At 48.1% G+C, this 16,055-nt stretch overlaps 1 protein-coding gene across 2 annotated transcripts in view; it reads left to right on the top strand.

Moving 5' to 3' along the window:
• FBXL17 (F-box and leucine rich repeat protein 17) overlaps nucleotides 1-16,055 on the top strand; it is a 1,859,129-nt gene that overhangs the window by 143,084 nt on the left and 1,699,990 nt on the right. For both annotated transcript variants that reach the window (XM_086961002.1, XM_086961003.1), the window contains exon 3: nucleotides 534-791. In XM_086961002.1, coding sequence (XP_086817128.1) covers nucleotides 534-791 — 258 coding nt within the window. The remainder of the gene's footprint in view (nucleotides 1-533; nucleotides 792-16,055) is intronic.

The raw sequence follows: 16,055 nt of genomic DNA, 5'->3' as shown, positions 1-16,055 counted from the left end.
TAAATACTTGGCTGTATCGCCTAACTAATTTACTGCAGGCCAAGTCACGTTCGTTTTTCCCGCATACCTTATTTCGCTGCTTGGCCTGCTGTCTGAATAGGACCTTTCAGCATGTCCCATCAGCATGTGGTTCGTGTGTCTAACCCCTCCCTTATCTCTCTGACTTTTCTTTATACACGAGTTTCCAATGGTTTCCTGTTGAGAGGGGAGGGCACTTCTGCTAGGGACACTTTTGTTGCTACTTCTGTATGCAAATACCATGCTGTCTTGGAGAGGTGCACAGAAGGCAGGGATGTAACAACTTTACTTCCTTTCAAGGCAAGCTAATTATTTACTAGGTTAGATGGTCTTGTGGCTGCAAGCATATCACTCCACTTAGAGAGATGAAAGATTCCTTCTCTGTCTTATTTATGTAAACGTGCCGCTACGTCTAATAGAACCATTTTTTGCACGAACTTCTATTCAGGGAGTGAAACACAAAAGGTTGCTTGTAAAGACTAAAGGGTAATATTTTTGCTTTATGTTTGTTTCAGGTTACCGATGATGTCCTGGAAAAAATTGCATCAAGGAATCACAATCTATCTGAAATTAATATTTCTGATTGCCGCAAATTGTCAGACACAGGATTGCGCCTACTGGCATTAAGTTGTCCTGGGCTTTTGAAGTATACAGCCTACAGGTGTAAGCAGCTTTCTGACGCCTCCTTAATTGTTATCGCCTCCCACTGCCCTTTACTACACAAAGTGCATTTGGGAAACCAGGACCGGCTGACTGATGAAGGACTCAAACAGGTAATGAGTGTATTTAAAGTGGTTTTTGTGATTTGACGGGCCACGTTACATGTGCGCTGCCTTTAACTGTTGTTAAAATATAAGCTGTCTATTTCCAAAGGTTGTCTAAGCTTGGCCTTCCACGTGCATGCTCACCTGTGGTTGCTAAGCCTCATTAAAAAGCTGACTTTTCCCCATAAGAAGTCATTTTTCCCTAAACTATCATAAAGCTGACCACAGTGCAAGCCAAGATACTTTGCCTGACTCCAATATGTGTTTCCAAGAATCCATTTAGCAAAAAAGAATCAATATTATTCTTTTTTTTTGTTGAAAAACCTTTATTGAAAGTTCAAAGCACACAGCTATTCAGCCTTACATCCCTGAGGCTAGGCAGCATTTTAAGGAACGGATAAGAGGTGCGCACAAATCAAATAAAAGGAGCACATCAGGTTTAATTTTAAAATATAAATATGAGAAACCTAGAAAAATATCAACAAGAAAGAAACCCTAAAGGAAAAGAAGTGGCAAGGAACAGCATGTAAGCGGCAATACACAGTTCCGGGGGGCGGGTGGGACCAGTCAGCTCCCTGTAGTAACCATACTGGTAAAAGCAAACAGAATGGAAGGGGGGAAAGAAAATCAGGATTTCGATTAAGTAAAAAGTTGGGTGGAAGGAAGGGCTAGGGAGAAAGACGAACCTCTAGCGGATCAGCATCGGGGGCACACAAAGGTCACCCCTATATTCGTTCCAAGCCCCCCAAACGACTCTCCACCTCCTGGGTTTCCCCCGGGCCACATACACAGTCTTCTCACGGAGCATGCACCAATCCATATTGGTCTTCCACAGTTCCACTGTGGGGGGAGTCGGGGCGCCCCACTTCTGGGCAATATCCCGCTTGGCCACCATATTCCCCAGTGTGACCCCCTGGGTTTGGGCAGTATTGTAATCAGTCGGACCCCACACATTCAACAAGCAGCGCCGAGCTTCCGCAGGCAGGTCCACTCCAGTTACCTCACGCATCACCGCATGCACCCGTTCCCAATAAGAAGCAATGACCTGGCACTCCCAGATGGTGTGTAAGAAAGTGGCCAGTTCCCCTCATCCACGCCTACAAAGACCGTCCACTGAGAGCCCCATGTGAATCAATCTGGGGCCAGTCACATAGACTCTATGGAGTATCTTCAATTGAACTAAACGAAGCCTAGCCGAGATTGCCACTTCTTTGGGGGAAGACACCGCACACTGCCAGTCCTCATCATCCAACTCAATTCCGTCACGCACCCACTGGTCTCTCACATTCAACAACAGATCCGTCCGAACATTTATCAACTTCTTGTAGGTCAGGGAAATGGCACTGTCCGGCATATGGCCGTCCAGCACCCTATCTTCCAGGGGGGATGATTCGGGGACCTTCTCACCAACTGGCAGCGCAGCCGTAAGGGCATGTCGCAATTGAGCGTATCTGAAATACTCTGTGGCACCCAATTGAAATTCAGTTTTCAAAGCGTCAAAAGACTTGATCTCCCCCCTGGCCATCACATCAGCCACCTTGGAGATTCCAATGAGGTCCCATCGGTCAAACCCCTTCGTGTGCCGCAACCTACCCAGCAAGTCAGAATCATAAAGTGGAGTGGCCATAGTAAGTCTACCCTTCCACCCCAGTGCTTTCGTGATGGCCCTCCAAATGTGCACAGCAGTCTTGGTGGGACCAGTCATTTTTCCATCCAGAGATCTTGAATATAGCGCTCTGTAATACTTCCCATCGTTCAAGAGCCAACGATCCATGGCGTACCCCGGGCTCTCCGCCGGTCCATAAAAGCCATGGTTAAGAGCGGCCAGTTGAGAGGCCCAGTAGTACCGACGGATATCAGGCAGAGCAATGCCGCCATCGTACCAGGGGATAGTCAGTTTGACAACAGCAATACGCGGCCTACCCTCCCATAAGAGGGTTCGATGCAGACCTTCAACTTCCTTGAAATATTTGGATGGGACGGGGTCCTGTGTGTTTTGGAGCGCGTATAAGAATCTCGGCAGAGACATCATCTTGAACAATGCCGCACGGCCCAGCAGGGTCAGCGGCAGTCTTTTCCAGCCCTCCACATCGCGCCGAAGGCGCGCAAGAGGGGGAAGCAAGTTATTAGTGTATCGTGCCCGGGCATCCGTTGATATATAGATACCCAGGTACTTAAATCCCTGCAGCGCAACCTGTATAGCACAGCCCCTAGGAAGACGTGGGGTTTCTCCACTAAGCACGTAAAGGAAGGATTTCGACCAGTTGATAACTAGGCCCGAATATCCCCCAAAGGTACTCAGCACGTCAAAGGCCACAATCAAAGACCGGCAAGGGGAGGTTAGGTAGAGCAGGATGTCGCCCGCGTACAATGACACTCGGTCCTCAAAGCCCGGCGACCACTTAATCCCACAGATGTCAGGGTGGGTATGTATCCAGGCAGCGAGCGGCTCAAGCGCTGAAGCTAAAAGGAGCGGTGACAGCGGACAACCCTGTCTGGTACCCCTGCGCAAGGCAAAGGAAGCTGATACCCGGCCGTTGACCGTTACATTGGCCAGCGGGGAGGCGTATAGAAGCCTGACCCAACCAATAAAGTCGGGACCGAACCCAAACTTAGACCACACCGCCCACAGATAATTCCACTCCAGGGAATCAAACGCCATCGTTGCGTCCAGTGATGCCAGGACGGTCGGCTCACAGAGTTTGTTCACCCGCGCCATGACGGCGTGAAGCCTCCTAAGATTGAGAGCGGTGTTGCGATGAGGTATAAAGCCCGATTGGTCCGGGTGAACCAAATCGGCGATCACACCCACCAGCCGGTTGGCCAGTAACTTAGCCAGAATCTTGGGTTCAGCATTTAGCAAAGAGATCGTCGGTACGACCTGCAAAGGTCCCTAGGCTTCCCCTCCTTATGAATAACCACAATAGTGGCCAGTCGCTGGTCCAGCGGAAGCTCACCAGCCTCACGAGCCTCCAAAAACATACTCCGCAGGGGTACAGCAATGGTATCAGCCTTAATCTTGTAAAGTTCCACCGGAAGACCGTTGGGGCCGGGAGCCTTACCAGAGCGTAAAGAGCGTATCGCGAGCGCCACTTCGTCCGCCGTAATGCCCCTGTCCATGTCGTCACGCTCGGTGTCCGACAGGCAAGGAAGCTCCACTCCATCCAGGAAGGAGGCCGAGTCCGACTCAGTCGAGGTGGAGACTGAGGTGTAGACTGTCTCAAAATAGTTGGCAAAGGCCGAGACAATAGCGCTGGGGTCAGTAACAACCACCCCGTCTTCACCCAGGACCTCGAGCACCACGCGGGAAGCCATTTCCCTCCTATCCAACCAGGCAAGAAGCTTGCCCGCCTTGTCCCCTGCATCGTAGATCCTCCCTTGTTGTTCTCTGCCCATCGCCTTGGCAGCGTCAGTGGCAGTGGCCCGGTACTCCGACTGCTTTAAGGAGAGGGCATGTAGTAGGTCGGGCGTCGGATCTGTTTCCAGTTGAGAACCAAGGTCCTCAATTTCCGACTCCAACCACACCACATCCTCATCCCTGCGCCTGCGCAGCTCGGCTATTAAGGAGAAAGCTTCTCCTCTCAGGACAGTTTTGAAGGCCTCCCACAAAGACAAGGCCGACGATACCGAGCCCGTATTCTCAGAGAAATACAGGTCAATGGCTTTAGCTAGGAGGTCACGAGTTTTGGGGTTGCGAAAGTACCAAGGATTGAACGGTGCTACTCTAGAGGCTGCCGCAATACCGAAATCAAACGACACCCAGACCGGTGAGTGGTCCGATATGCCTCTGGCCATCAAGCGGGCCCCGGAAACGGTCGAAGCCTGTACTGCCGGAGCCAAGATATAGTCAATCCTGGAAAGGCTTCCGTGCGCGCCCGAATGAAAGGAGTACTGCCGCTAGGCGGGATGGAGAAGTCTCCAACAATCAATAAGGCCCATGGTGCTCAAGAAGTCTGGGAGCCAAGATTGTGCACCGCGAAGATCTCTGGATGGAAAACGGTCAAGGGTCCCCGACACCACCGCATTAAAGTCCCCGCCAACTATGAGCAATCCCTCCGGCAGGCCCAAAATGGCGCCCCCGAGATCCTGAAAGGTCGTCGTCTGCAAACCAGGGGGGACATAAACAGAAACCAAAACCAGGGTACGCCCCTCCCATCTACCCACAACGGCGACGTAACGGCCTCTATCGTCAATCACACTAGTCTCCACCTCCAATGGGAGAGACATGCGCACCATAATCCCCACCCCTCGGGACCCCGAAGAGAACCACGAGTGAGCCACCATTTTAAACCCTTTCCTATTGAGTGCTTGGCACGTGTTCCCAATGAGATGCGTCTCCTGTAACAAAATAACATCGGGTACACACCTTTTAAACATCTGCAGTACCACCCCACGTTTTATGCGATCCCCCAGCCCGTTCACATTCCAACTCAATACATTTAGCGTCTTACCCCCCATCATCAAAGCACAAGCCCACCCGCCACCCCCAGAGAACAGCTACTGCAACATAATAAACAGGAGAATGTTCACCTTGCCTTAAGAGAAAAGAAAAAGGAGAAACACAAATAGAACAATCAAACCAACCACCCCCCACCCTGCACCCCTGCATTAGACTAAGAAGCCCCCCCAACTAGCAGTGTGCCTGTCCCCCCAAAAAACTAATCTACGGAAAGCCCCCAGAGGAGAAAGGAGACATCCTATCACCCCCCGTTATCCCCCAGTCTTGAAAAGAGCAGCAATAAAAAGAAAAATCAAAACAATAGTCCGTGACTGATTGCATGCGCAAGGCCATCCACCGAAGGAAGTCCGAGGAAAAGTTGTTCATTCCTGAAGATCAGGTCCACCCGACGCCCCTTCCGATTGATCCTCAGGGGCACTCCGTCGTTGAGGCAAGGTGTCCAACCAGTCCCCAGCAGCCTCCGGCATGTCAAAAAACACCGCCCGGGCGCCGTGCTCAGTCCACCGGGAGCCAGGTGCTTCAGCACAAGGTTCTCAACAAAGAGATCGGCAGCGTCTTCTTCGGCGCCCTCCGGCACACCGATAATGCGGACGTTCTGGCGTCTTGCCCGTCCTTCGAAATCGCCGAGTCTGCGGGCAAACAGCGTGTTCGTGGCTTTCAGGTCCCGAACCTCCGACTGCAGATCGGCCACATCAGTAGTCAAACTCGATGTCTTTATGTCGAGCGACTTGACTCTATCGTTTGTCTTGCTGTGGTCAGCCCTGATGAGGTTGACTTCAATCGCCAACGTGTCGACCTTTTGCGATAACACTTCGTGCTGCTTATGCATTTCGGCCTTGATGCCCGCAATGGCCCTCATAACATCCCGGAGGGTGGGTTCAGAGTCGTCCGGTGACACATCACGCTGCGAGTCTTTAGTACGGCCTGAAGCACCAGGCGATCCCTTTGGGAGGGTGAAACGTTCAGAGATAGTGGTCTACGAGAGGGAAGGTTTCCTACTGACTCTGGGCTTCCCTTTGTCCGGTTCACCTCTGCCCGCCATGTTGGGCGACGGGGGTATCGCAATCCAAGGAAGGATCCAACCAGCACTGCCGCTTCCGGGCGGCAGAAATCAGTAATCACCTCCACCGCCTCATCAGCACGTCAGGCCGCTGAACAATCTGGTCTGGCCACCAGCGCAGAGCGGGGCAGCTCCAACCTCATCGGACTGCCACCGCGTAGAAGCACCACCGTCACCCTCGCAGTGCCAGGCTGTTATGGCGTCGTAGTCTCCAACCGTCAGCACGGTGTACCTCCGCACAGGAAGCCCGGATCTTCGATTGGAGAACGAGCCCCGCTTCAGCAACAGCACCGCAACAGATTCCCACTAGTGTGGGACAGGATAGATAGCAGGATTAATGCGGAGGATCGGAGGGTCTTCGGAGCCCCCGAGCTCACGCGGCCATCTTGGTTGCCCGCGAAGCTCCTCCCCTCATCAATATTATTCTTGCTGGAGACCTACCATGAGAATTTGGAGAGGATCACAGGGAAAATAACAATGGTAAACACAAATAAGAACTTCTCCAAAACACTTCATATATATTGGAATGCAGTATGTCTATAATATACAAAGGGCCATGCACCTGACCACTGGTTTTCGAAATTTATTTATCTACATACAAAAATATATTCATGATTTATTCATTTTTTAATATATACATCATCATTTTTTTTAAACCTAGGAAATAGTACATACAATAGAATAGTTGTATGTATTCAATTGGTGAGCACCCACAAGTATAAGACAACAATACAATAATACACAAACATAAAAAACGCATAATATATCACAGTGCAAAAATAACAAAACCAACATTATTCAAAAAACTATAGAAAACAATTATACAAGAAAGAAAAACATTTAGCATACAAAGAAAACATCAAAATGAGTGAAAATGATTGTTTATTGTATATGGTGTAATGAATGAGTCCTATATTTAATAAACCGAAATGTGTCGACGAGCGTTTCGGAAGTAAACAGTAAATGGAATAAACATTCATCAGGGTGCTGTCTGTCTGGATAAGTTCAGTGGCAAGAGGCCAGCCACTCAAAAGTATAATCACACTGAGCTGAAGACTATGCAGGGGGCTCACAAGATTCACAACCACTAGTTGTGAATAAGGGTTCACGGGGATGAGGGAACACTGTGCCACAAGCCAATTAATGGCGTGGCATCCACATCTCGAATGTGTATAACGAGAGTGCTACCGGAACTACAAAGCGTCTAGTCACACTGTACGAAAGCAAAGAGCAACATGGCTCAAAAAGCCGAAATAATGGACCAGACGAGAATGGTCCAAACAGATATGATAAAATGAGGCTGAGGTTAAGAAGGTCTGAGTCTGGAGTCCTGACGATAAATGAAAACTCCTCCTGGCCTAACATTTTTGTCCTGCACACTACCCCATGGCCACTTACTTCCTCTGCAGTAAGATATATTTTTTTTGTTTAATGCATATAGCTTTACAATATTATTGTAGGTTTCTTATGGTCCTGTTTAAAATACCGTCTGATTATTAAATTTAAAGTCTCAAAAAAATGAACTGGTTCCCATCATAGACTTTACTACACCTAGCACCGCTGCTGAAAAAGTAGTCCTAACATGCTATTTTTCATTAGTTTGTTCCAGCTATTTGGGGCCTCTTAGACACACATAAGGTAACATGTTAGAGTGAATATGCAAGCACCAGCAGTAGTTTAACAAACCCTAAATGTATGGGTTTCCATGAACAATTACCCAGCCTAACATCTGTCAGCTCCAATGTCCCTAATAAGGAGGACCGAAGATGTGTATTACAGGTTGAGACCACTAACTGGTATGGATATGCCATCATAGTTGTCAGTGTACAGCTATCTCCAGTCTGTGTCTTGCATGCTCTGTTGGGACAAGCACCAAAGGTCTCCTTAACCAGGTGAAGGTTAACACCAGTGGCAACAGCCTTGATATTGGATGTCGGGCGCTGATACAACTCAGGCCGGTGGTTCAGTTCAAAGCGCTAGTGTCAGAAAAGCAACTCATTCTTGATGGACTGCATCTGAGGCACAAATGAGTAATTGACTCGCCCACCTTTAGCAAGTTTCCCACCCAAAAATCACTGGCATCATAGTCCACGGGGACTTGTCTATTATTTGCCTTGAATTCAGCTTCTTTCTAGCATACAGCTCAATCTCTTGAGGTACAAGTTTGTGGTGCAACTTTGGTGGCTGGAGATCTTGGGAATGACTTCCCACATAAGATGGAGATAGCTAAAGGAATAAGTGCATTCTCTACGGGGGATGAAGAGCAACTCCGTCAACCTATAGTAAAATCACCTGTTTGCCACAGATGTTTCTTCACCTCTTCCCTCACTGGTCTGTGTCCCAATAGCTACAAAGGACTTAGGTGAAACGTACTTACAAAGGTGTGGTACAGTTTTATGGTCTAGGGCATAGTAAGTATGCACTGGGTCTCTTTTCCCTTTTGCCTTATTTGAGCGCATCCAAAAGGTCCCCACTTACCCTGCATTCCACATAAGTACTAAAGGCTGTAGCTATATCATCAGCGTGTTTGAGTCCTGCGAGCTTTTGATTGATTTCATCCTACCTTGCATCACATTGACTCAGTGTTTGCAATCTAGCAACATGTCTTCTTTATTCCCCCTGCTGTAAACATTTTGCCTGATTTGGAGTAAATCGTATTCTGCCTTGACACTACTAGGGTGTGAGTATTAATCATATCTTCCTGGCTCCTTTCCTCTTATGTATTGACTCGAACTCCCTCAGTCGAGCCTCTAACTAGGTAGCTTTCTGGTCTATTTCTGTTAAGCTCAACTGAGGTCACTTTTAGATGATCCCTAATGACTGCTTTGAGGGAGTCTCTGATGGTGGCCACGTTTACTTCTCTGTTCTCATTCTCATTCTCCTCTAAACAAAGTCTAAAGATCTCTGCTAGCTGTTTTCTAATTTGGGGATCATGTAGTAATCCATCACTTTGCTTCAATTCCTGTTAATTCAGGGCGTAGCATGAAAGTGCTAGACACCCTATGTCCAAGGAGGCTACCTTTTGCTAAATAGAGTGGCTTTTATGCGATCTGTAGTGGTCTGTCTCTCATACTCATCCTGTTGGAATGCTCACGATATAAGGTTCTGGCCCTCAGCATTCCACTCCAGATTTTAGAAACTTTGTTTTGTATATGTAGTTATCAGTTGCTACCTGTTATTTGCTTCTGTGGGCTGCTGCGCAGCACCTGAACCTACAATTAAACTTAACTTCATATATCGTGCTTCGTCTTTCGTCTTACCTACTACACGATCCAAATCGGCATACATGCTGCGGGCATGTGAGAAATATGTAGTCAGTCATAGAAGGGTGTTACATTGTTGCTATCTCTCGTATAGATTTTTCCCTATCCTTTTCCATCACTAAAGTAAAGTCTCCCCGTATTACTAGGTCTGTATCCACTACTTTCTTATGCTGACTGTGTTGTTTACTTGAGAAGGGTTTATTGTGTCATATTTGGAGCATAGAGATTCGCCACAACTACTCAGAATCATCCTTAAGCTCCAGTGCTAACCACGTGTCTTTTTCATATGTTGTAACCTGTGGCACTTCCCAGCGACCATCTTGCAAAATAGATACCGGTATTCAGCCTCTTAGAGGAGGTCTTTTAATCCAATCACATTAAAAATAACAATTTCACGGTTGGGCTATATGCAGCAGAAAGCATTCAGAGCACCTAGGTATGGTGTCACATGCATCGTCTGTCTATGTTGTTGTTCTTTGTGTAGCCTAAGTGTTGCCTCCCAGATTCCAGAGCCAGTGGGTTGAAACCCTAATCTCTCCATAAGCTCGCACAACTCTGAATATAAGAACTAAACAATTAAAAGGGCCCCCTCTAGCAGAATAATTGCTTATCTGGCCCCCTTTCCATCTTGCCACTAACAGGGGAGTCCCAACCACTCATGGGAATGAACTTGACTATCTCATAGCCTCTCACCCCCAACTGCCCAAACAAAACCTATTGCTGCACATCTGAACAAGTGTGTCAAAGCACATACGACTGGCCCCTTTAGTACTCCTCAGTCAAAGTTCTCTTCCAGGGGATCTGATGTCTGCTTCTCCTTGGTCGCTTTTTTGTGTTGATGATCCGCAATCTTGCTTCTTCGCAATGTTTGTAGGCCTCCTGCTTCGTCGTAATCTTGTGCATCTAACTCTTTGGGCAAGGGAGTGCTTCTACACTGTTGAGGAGACCCCATCTCAGCGTCATTGTCTATGTTGTTGCGTTTAAGGAGCTTCCTCCACTCCAACTGTGAGTGTAGTTGATGCTTTAGCCCTTCTCAAATGAAGATCACTCTAGAAGGGTGGTTCCATCTGTATTTCATTTCATCTTTTATGAACGAACTTCTTTTTTGCAGAAGTCTAGATAAAGTTGAAACGTATGTCCCTAAAAAAGGACATCTCCTTTTGCCCTCGCCTCTGCAATAATCGCTTCCTTGAACCTGTGAACCTCTGCTTTGTTGAGCTCAAGAGGAGGGATGTTCTGTGCATTCTGTACAGCTTAACAATGCCAGATCTTTTTTGGGGCTTAGCATAGTACCAAACAACTTTTAATGATGTGATTACACCATTCCATTGATTAGCACATGGCATTGAATATTTGTTTATAGTGCAGCCTTAGGGCAGAAACGCGCACTTAGCGCCCGGAACATTTGTTCTGGTTTTCATTGTTATTACACATCAGGGCCTGGGTGGAACCCTGTGAGCTACGTATTTGAAACTTACTATTGCATTACAATTAAGTTTATTTTATCTACACATTTGTGGGTGCATCACTATTAACCCCTCATTCATGACCAAACAACTTTTGCTGAAACTTCGCAATGTTTGGACCTTCTGCTCTTCGTGGCACTCACTAGTGGCTTTTGCAACCTTATAGTCTACTTTGGAGAATGAATTGTTGTTCTTGTAATGCTAGTATGCAATCTTAATATATGTTTGTTCTTCCTCTCTCTTGTCTGTGTTCTCTTTTAGGAAGAACACCCTCTCCTCTAGTGTGTTGTCAGTGTTCTATAATTCTTACTTACCATTGCTTTGACAGCTAGTGATATTGTCCCAGGACACCGGGAAAGAGATTATCGGGGCATCATTTGTCCCCCCTGCCTCCCCCCCCGCCCTCCACCCTGGGCTGGCCGTGAGGCCTGTCCTCCAAAGTGCTCAGGTTTCTATTTCAGCAGCTCAACTCTTAATTCAGACTGTGAGACTTCAACAGTGTGTCTTTAATAGATCGGTCTCTTTCGCTTTGCCATGTTTGGTTTAGAGTCTTTCCCAAGGGGGCATCTTTTTTCTCGCTGTCCTTCACAGAATGAGAGTGCTAATGTAAGAGCAACAGTGTCTCTGGGCTCTGCGTCCTCGGTCCCGCCAGGAACGGGCAACACAATGGAGTCCACAAGGCCAAAGGGCAGAGTGGGCATCGCAGCTCAACCTGATAACTTATTTTCTGGTCACTCAGTGGCTGATCTGTTCCTCACTAAGCACATTCACTTCATTCCCCCGCCCTCTGGCATGGAGTGTCACCAACCTGAAGCCTGTTATACTTTTGGGGCACCTCTTTTCCCCCATCACCTGTAGGGCCCTCTGATATGGCTCCCATATGTTTCTGCTTGCCCCCAGATATCCACACGTGTCTTCGGTGCCTCTGCTTCAGGCTTTTCCTATTGCCTAGGCTCACTGGTCCCCCTAATCAAAAAAGTCTCTGCTGGCTGTCTCCATTAAGCTCATGTCTTGCCCTTCCCGCCCTCCAGCCACCAGGTGCACCTAGGCAGAAGATCCACACAATTCAACATTACCACATCGTCTGGTCATGCAGGACCTATCGGTGTTTGGGTGATAGTTTCAGAGCACTCCACCTGTGTAGATTTCACTGTATCCGCCCTCTGTGGCCCACTTCTTTTTCTCTCACAGCAGCTCGTCAACTTCTGCTTCCTCAACTTGCTCTCATCTTAGGTCCTTGGGCAATGCCGAGCCGGACCCATCCCTGTGTCACAGGGCCGCTTCGGTCGTAGCGCATGTGACCGTCTGATCTTTGTCCGGAGCTGCCAAAGGACACCTAAGAGACTGGCATGGTGCCCTCCACCTGCTGTGCTGTTCACCACTTGCCTCCGCCCACTAGCCCAAAGGCAGAGTTTTTCAGAGAAAGGCATAAACCTGAAGCAACAAATTAAGTTTGCAGTACAACCCTTTCAAAACATAGCAATGAAGCATTGGTATGCCTGTTTTTAATAATGCAGGAACCAACTATATTCACATTAGTCCTTTCCCAGCCATAAAAGAGGACATCCAGCTTTCACTGCTAGGCCCCATTACTTCTATGCAGAAAAGCAATAAACCTCATCATTGAGGTGCAGTTTGAGTATGAATTAATTTTCCACAGCAAAAGGGGAACTGGGCCTTCTTAGAGACTTTCGTGTATGGCCATTGTCCCAAGACTCACACTTTCCGGACTGAAACGTCAGGCATACTCAGTACTTAGACCGGAGAGGGACATGTTCGCTCAAGGGTATTGGCCTCACATACACTCCTGTGTTGTAAATGTCACCTTGTCATTTTACTGAGCAACAACCTCAGAGTAGGTGTAAGATCCTTCTGGATTTACAGTGAAGGGAGAGAGGAAGTCCTCATGTCCTTGGTGGGCCAATAGAAGGGGGGAGGATGTAGCCTTACAGCTAGAGCGGTCGACCTCGAAGCAGCAGAACTGGGTTCGAGACTCGGCAATGACGCGCAACATCCTGTGATTCTGGGCAAATCACTTAATCAACCTGTGCCTAGCAAAATAAATGAACAAAACTGGTGCTCATGTAAAGCGCTCTGATACCAGATATCACAGGTCGAGTTTGCACTATATAAAACTCTTTAAGATTAAGAAGGACGTTAGACGTGGCATCTTTTGGTGTGTTTCCCCTGACTTTTTGCTTTCTGACCTCCCAGTTTTTGCTGGTGTAATGATTCTGCTCACTTTCCTCACTGCTATCCAGTGGTAAAGTGTATGTGCTCCTGTATAAAATGTGTTATGGATTGGTATTGCCATCATTGGCTTATTTGATTTATGTGTCAGTCCCTAGTAAAGTGCACTGCGAGTGCCAGGACCTATAAATCAAATGCTGTTGGTGGGCTGTAGCACTGGATTGTGCCACCCAAACAGCCCGTAAAGTGTAACTCTGGCCTGCCATTGCAGAGCCTGTGCACAGCCTGGGGCTGCCAAGCCGACTTGGCAAGTGCACACACTTGCAAGTCCCTAAACCTTGCCTTTTCTACATGTGAGTCACCCCTAAGGTAGGCCCAAAGTACCCCCATTGGCAGAGTGCATTGTATGTAAAAGGTAGGACTTGCCCTGGTGTGTTTGGCATGTCCTGATAGTGAATTACAGCCTACTAGGTTTTTCAATATTGCAAGGCTACCTGTTCTCCATAGGCCAGAGTGGGCAGTTTGATCATTACATCCTATGATCCTAACTGACTCAGGGAATAAGGTAGAAATTCGAGTTTAGTATGCCTGAACTCAGAATGATAAAATGCATCTTTGATTGAAGTTGGTTTTAACATTCTGTGTTTGAAAATACCACTTTTAGAAAGTAGGTGTTTTCTGACCTAACCATCCAGCCTGCCTCTGCTAGCTTGTATATTAGCTGTCTGGTTTGTGAGTGACAGGGGCTGGGGAGATACGGTGAGTCAGCAGGGCTGAATAGGCACATCCAAACATAGATGGGTGGGAGGAGTAGCACCTGGGTCTGAATAGGGCTAAGCTCGCCTTCCACAATGCTGGCTCCACCTCATGTGGTGCTTCTGAGGACCCTGGCCCACACTGACAAAGAGAGAAGGTGCACCCTGGTAGAATGCACCCCAAACTGGTTTGAACTAGGTCCAGGCCCCTCTACCTTCAGAGGAAAAAGGAATTACCGGTATAAAAATTGGGGCCCAGAACCCAAGTCTTTAGATCTCGCTGGAATCAAGGAACCTGCCAAGAAGAAGAGATGGGAGAGCTGCCCTGCCAGGAGGAGTACTGCACCTTTGCTGTGTTGTTGCTTTGTTGGGTTGGCCTGCAACTGCTGCTTCTGCCTTGGGCAGTGAAAGGACTGGACTGAACTTTCTCTACTTGTGCTGAGTATCTCCAAGGGCCTGAAACCGAGCTGGCCTCCTGTTCAGAATTCTCAGGGACTGCAAAGACTTCACCAACCTCTGGGTACCGCTCCTGGAACTGTTGTTTCAGTTGCCACAGAGAAGAGGGAACGGCAAATGACTCCGTCGCCGGCCTTGTGTCCTGAAGGAACCGCATCGAGCACCGTCTCGCCCTGCACCACACGCTTTGGTCTCACCGACTCCGTCTGCATGATCGTCACAGAGCAGCTACCTGCACCGCATCAAGAGGCACCGCAACCTGCATCGCCTCACTTCACTTCGCTGGCCTGGGCTCACTGACACGGTCGCTGCTGGCTCGACACCCGTGACCGACTTGTCACGCACAGCAGTCCGTCTCGGCCAACGCCAATTCCCGCCAACCGGCTCTGCCGCTTGCACCGCGACCTGCCAGCACCGCATAAAGCACTGTCTCCCCTGCCCCATAAGCTGTGGTATCACCGACGCCGTCTGGACGATCGTCACCGAGCCACTGCTTGCACCACATCGAGCACCGCTTCCACTTCGCATCGCAACCGCGACGGATGCCAAACCTGACTCGCACCTCCGTATGAGTCGCACTAAGAAAGGTACTGTGAGCGAACCTGACCCGCTGTTGCTGGCCCATACCAACGCGGTCAGTTGGAATTGCGAGACTCTGTTGTTTTCTGCATCACGGTAGGCTCAGACCGAGCTGCCCACTCATACGGACTGTGTTTTTAACGTAACATGGCAATTTAAAAGACATCTTGCAACACAACTAATTTTAAAGTACTGTACTGTGGATTTTTATTGTGTTTGGTCTTGTTTAAGTATATAAAAATATTGGATATTTTTCTAAACTGGTATGGTGTCCTTTTGTAGTGCTTACACTGTATTACTGTTGGTTATGTGCAAATGCTTTACACACTACCTCCGAGTTGAGCCTGACTGCTCATGCCAAGTTACCAAGGGGGTGAGCAGGGGTTATTTTAGGAGTGTAACTCCCTTATCCTGACTAGAGTGGTGGTTTCTGCCTGGCTTTGGTGCAAACCTTAGCCAACCAGAAATACCATTTCTTACATTGGTTGTCTGCGGTGAGGATAGGACTTGTGTTTGCACTTGACTTACAGTAATTTGTGTGCACTACTACCATATCGCAGACCATTACGTACCACGTACAGGTTCTTTTTCTTTTTGGCCTATTTTTGATCTTGCCAGTTAGAACTTGCTTCAACATGCCTGAATCAATTGCATCATCCACTGCATCAATGAAAATTGACTTTGAGGAGGTTCGATTGGAAGCCTACAATGTGAAGGAGTTGAAATCGATTTGCAAAAACCTGAGAGTCCAAGTCAGAGGTCTCACCAGGAAGGATGAGCTACAAAAGGCGCTGAGGGCCTGGTTAGCAGCCAGGAATGCCAGTGGGCAATCTGGTAATCTCAGTGGAGAGGTGGATGAGCTTGGCCCAACAAGAGATGTGCTTTTGGGAGGAGGGGAGCCCCCAGGCCAGGCAGCAGTAGCTTGTCCCCAGAGGAGCTGGAGGACAGGCGTGAATCTAGGAAGTTTGAATTGGAGAAACTCGGAATTGAAAGTGAGAGGGAAGACTAGAGAATAGCCGTGGAGGGAAGGAAGATGATACTAGAT

The sequence above is a fragment of the Lissotriton vulgaris genome, chromosome 3_1 (genome assembly GCF_964263255.1).
Source record: "Lissotriton vulgaris chromosome 3_1, aLisVul1.2, whole genome shotgun sequence".
NCBI classification, from domain to species: domain Eukaryota; kingdom Metazoa; phylum Chordata; class Amphibia; order Caudata; family Salamandridae; genus Lissotriton; species Lissotriton vulgaris.
This window is presented reverse-complemented; position numbering and strand designations above follow the sequence as displayed.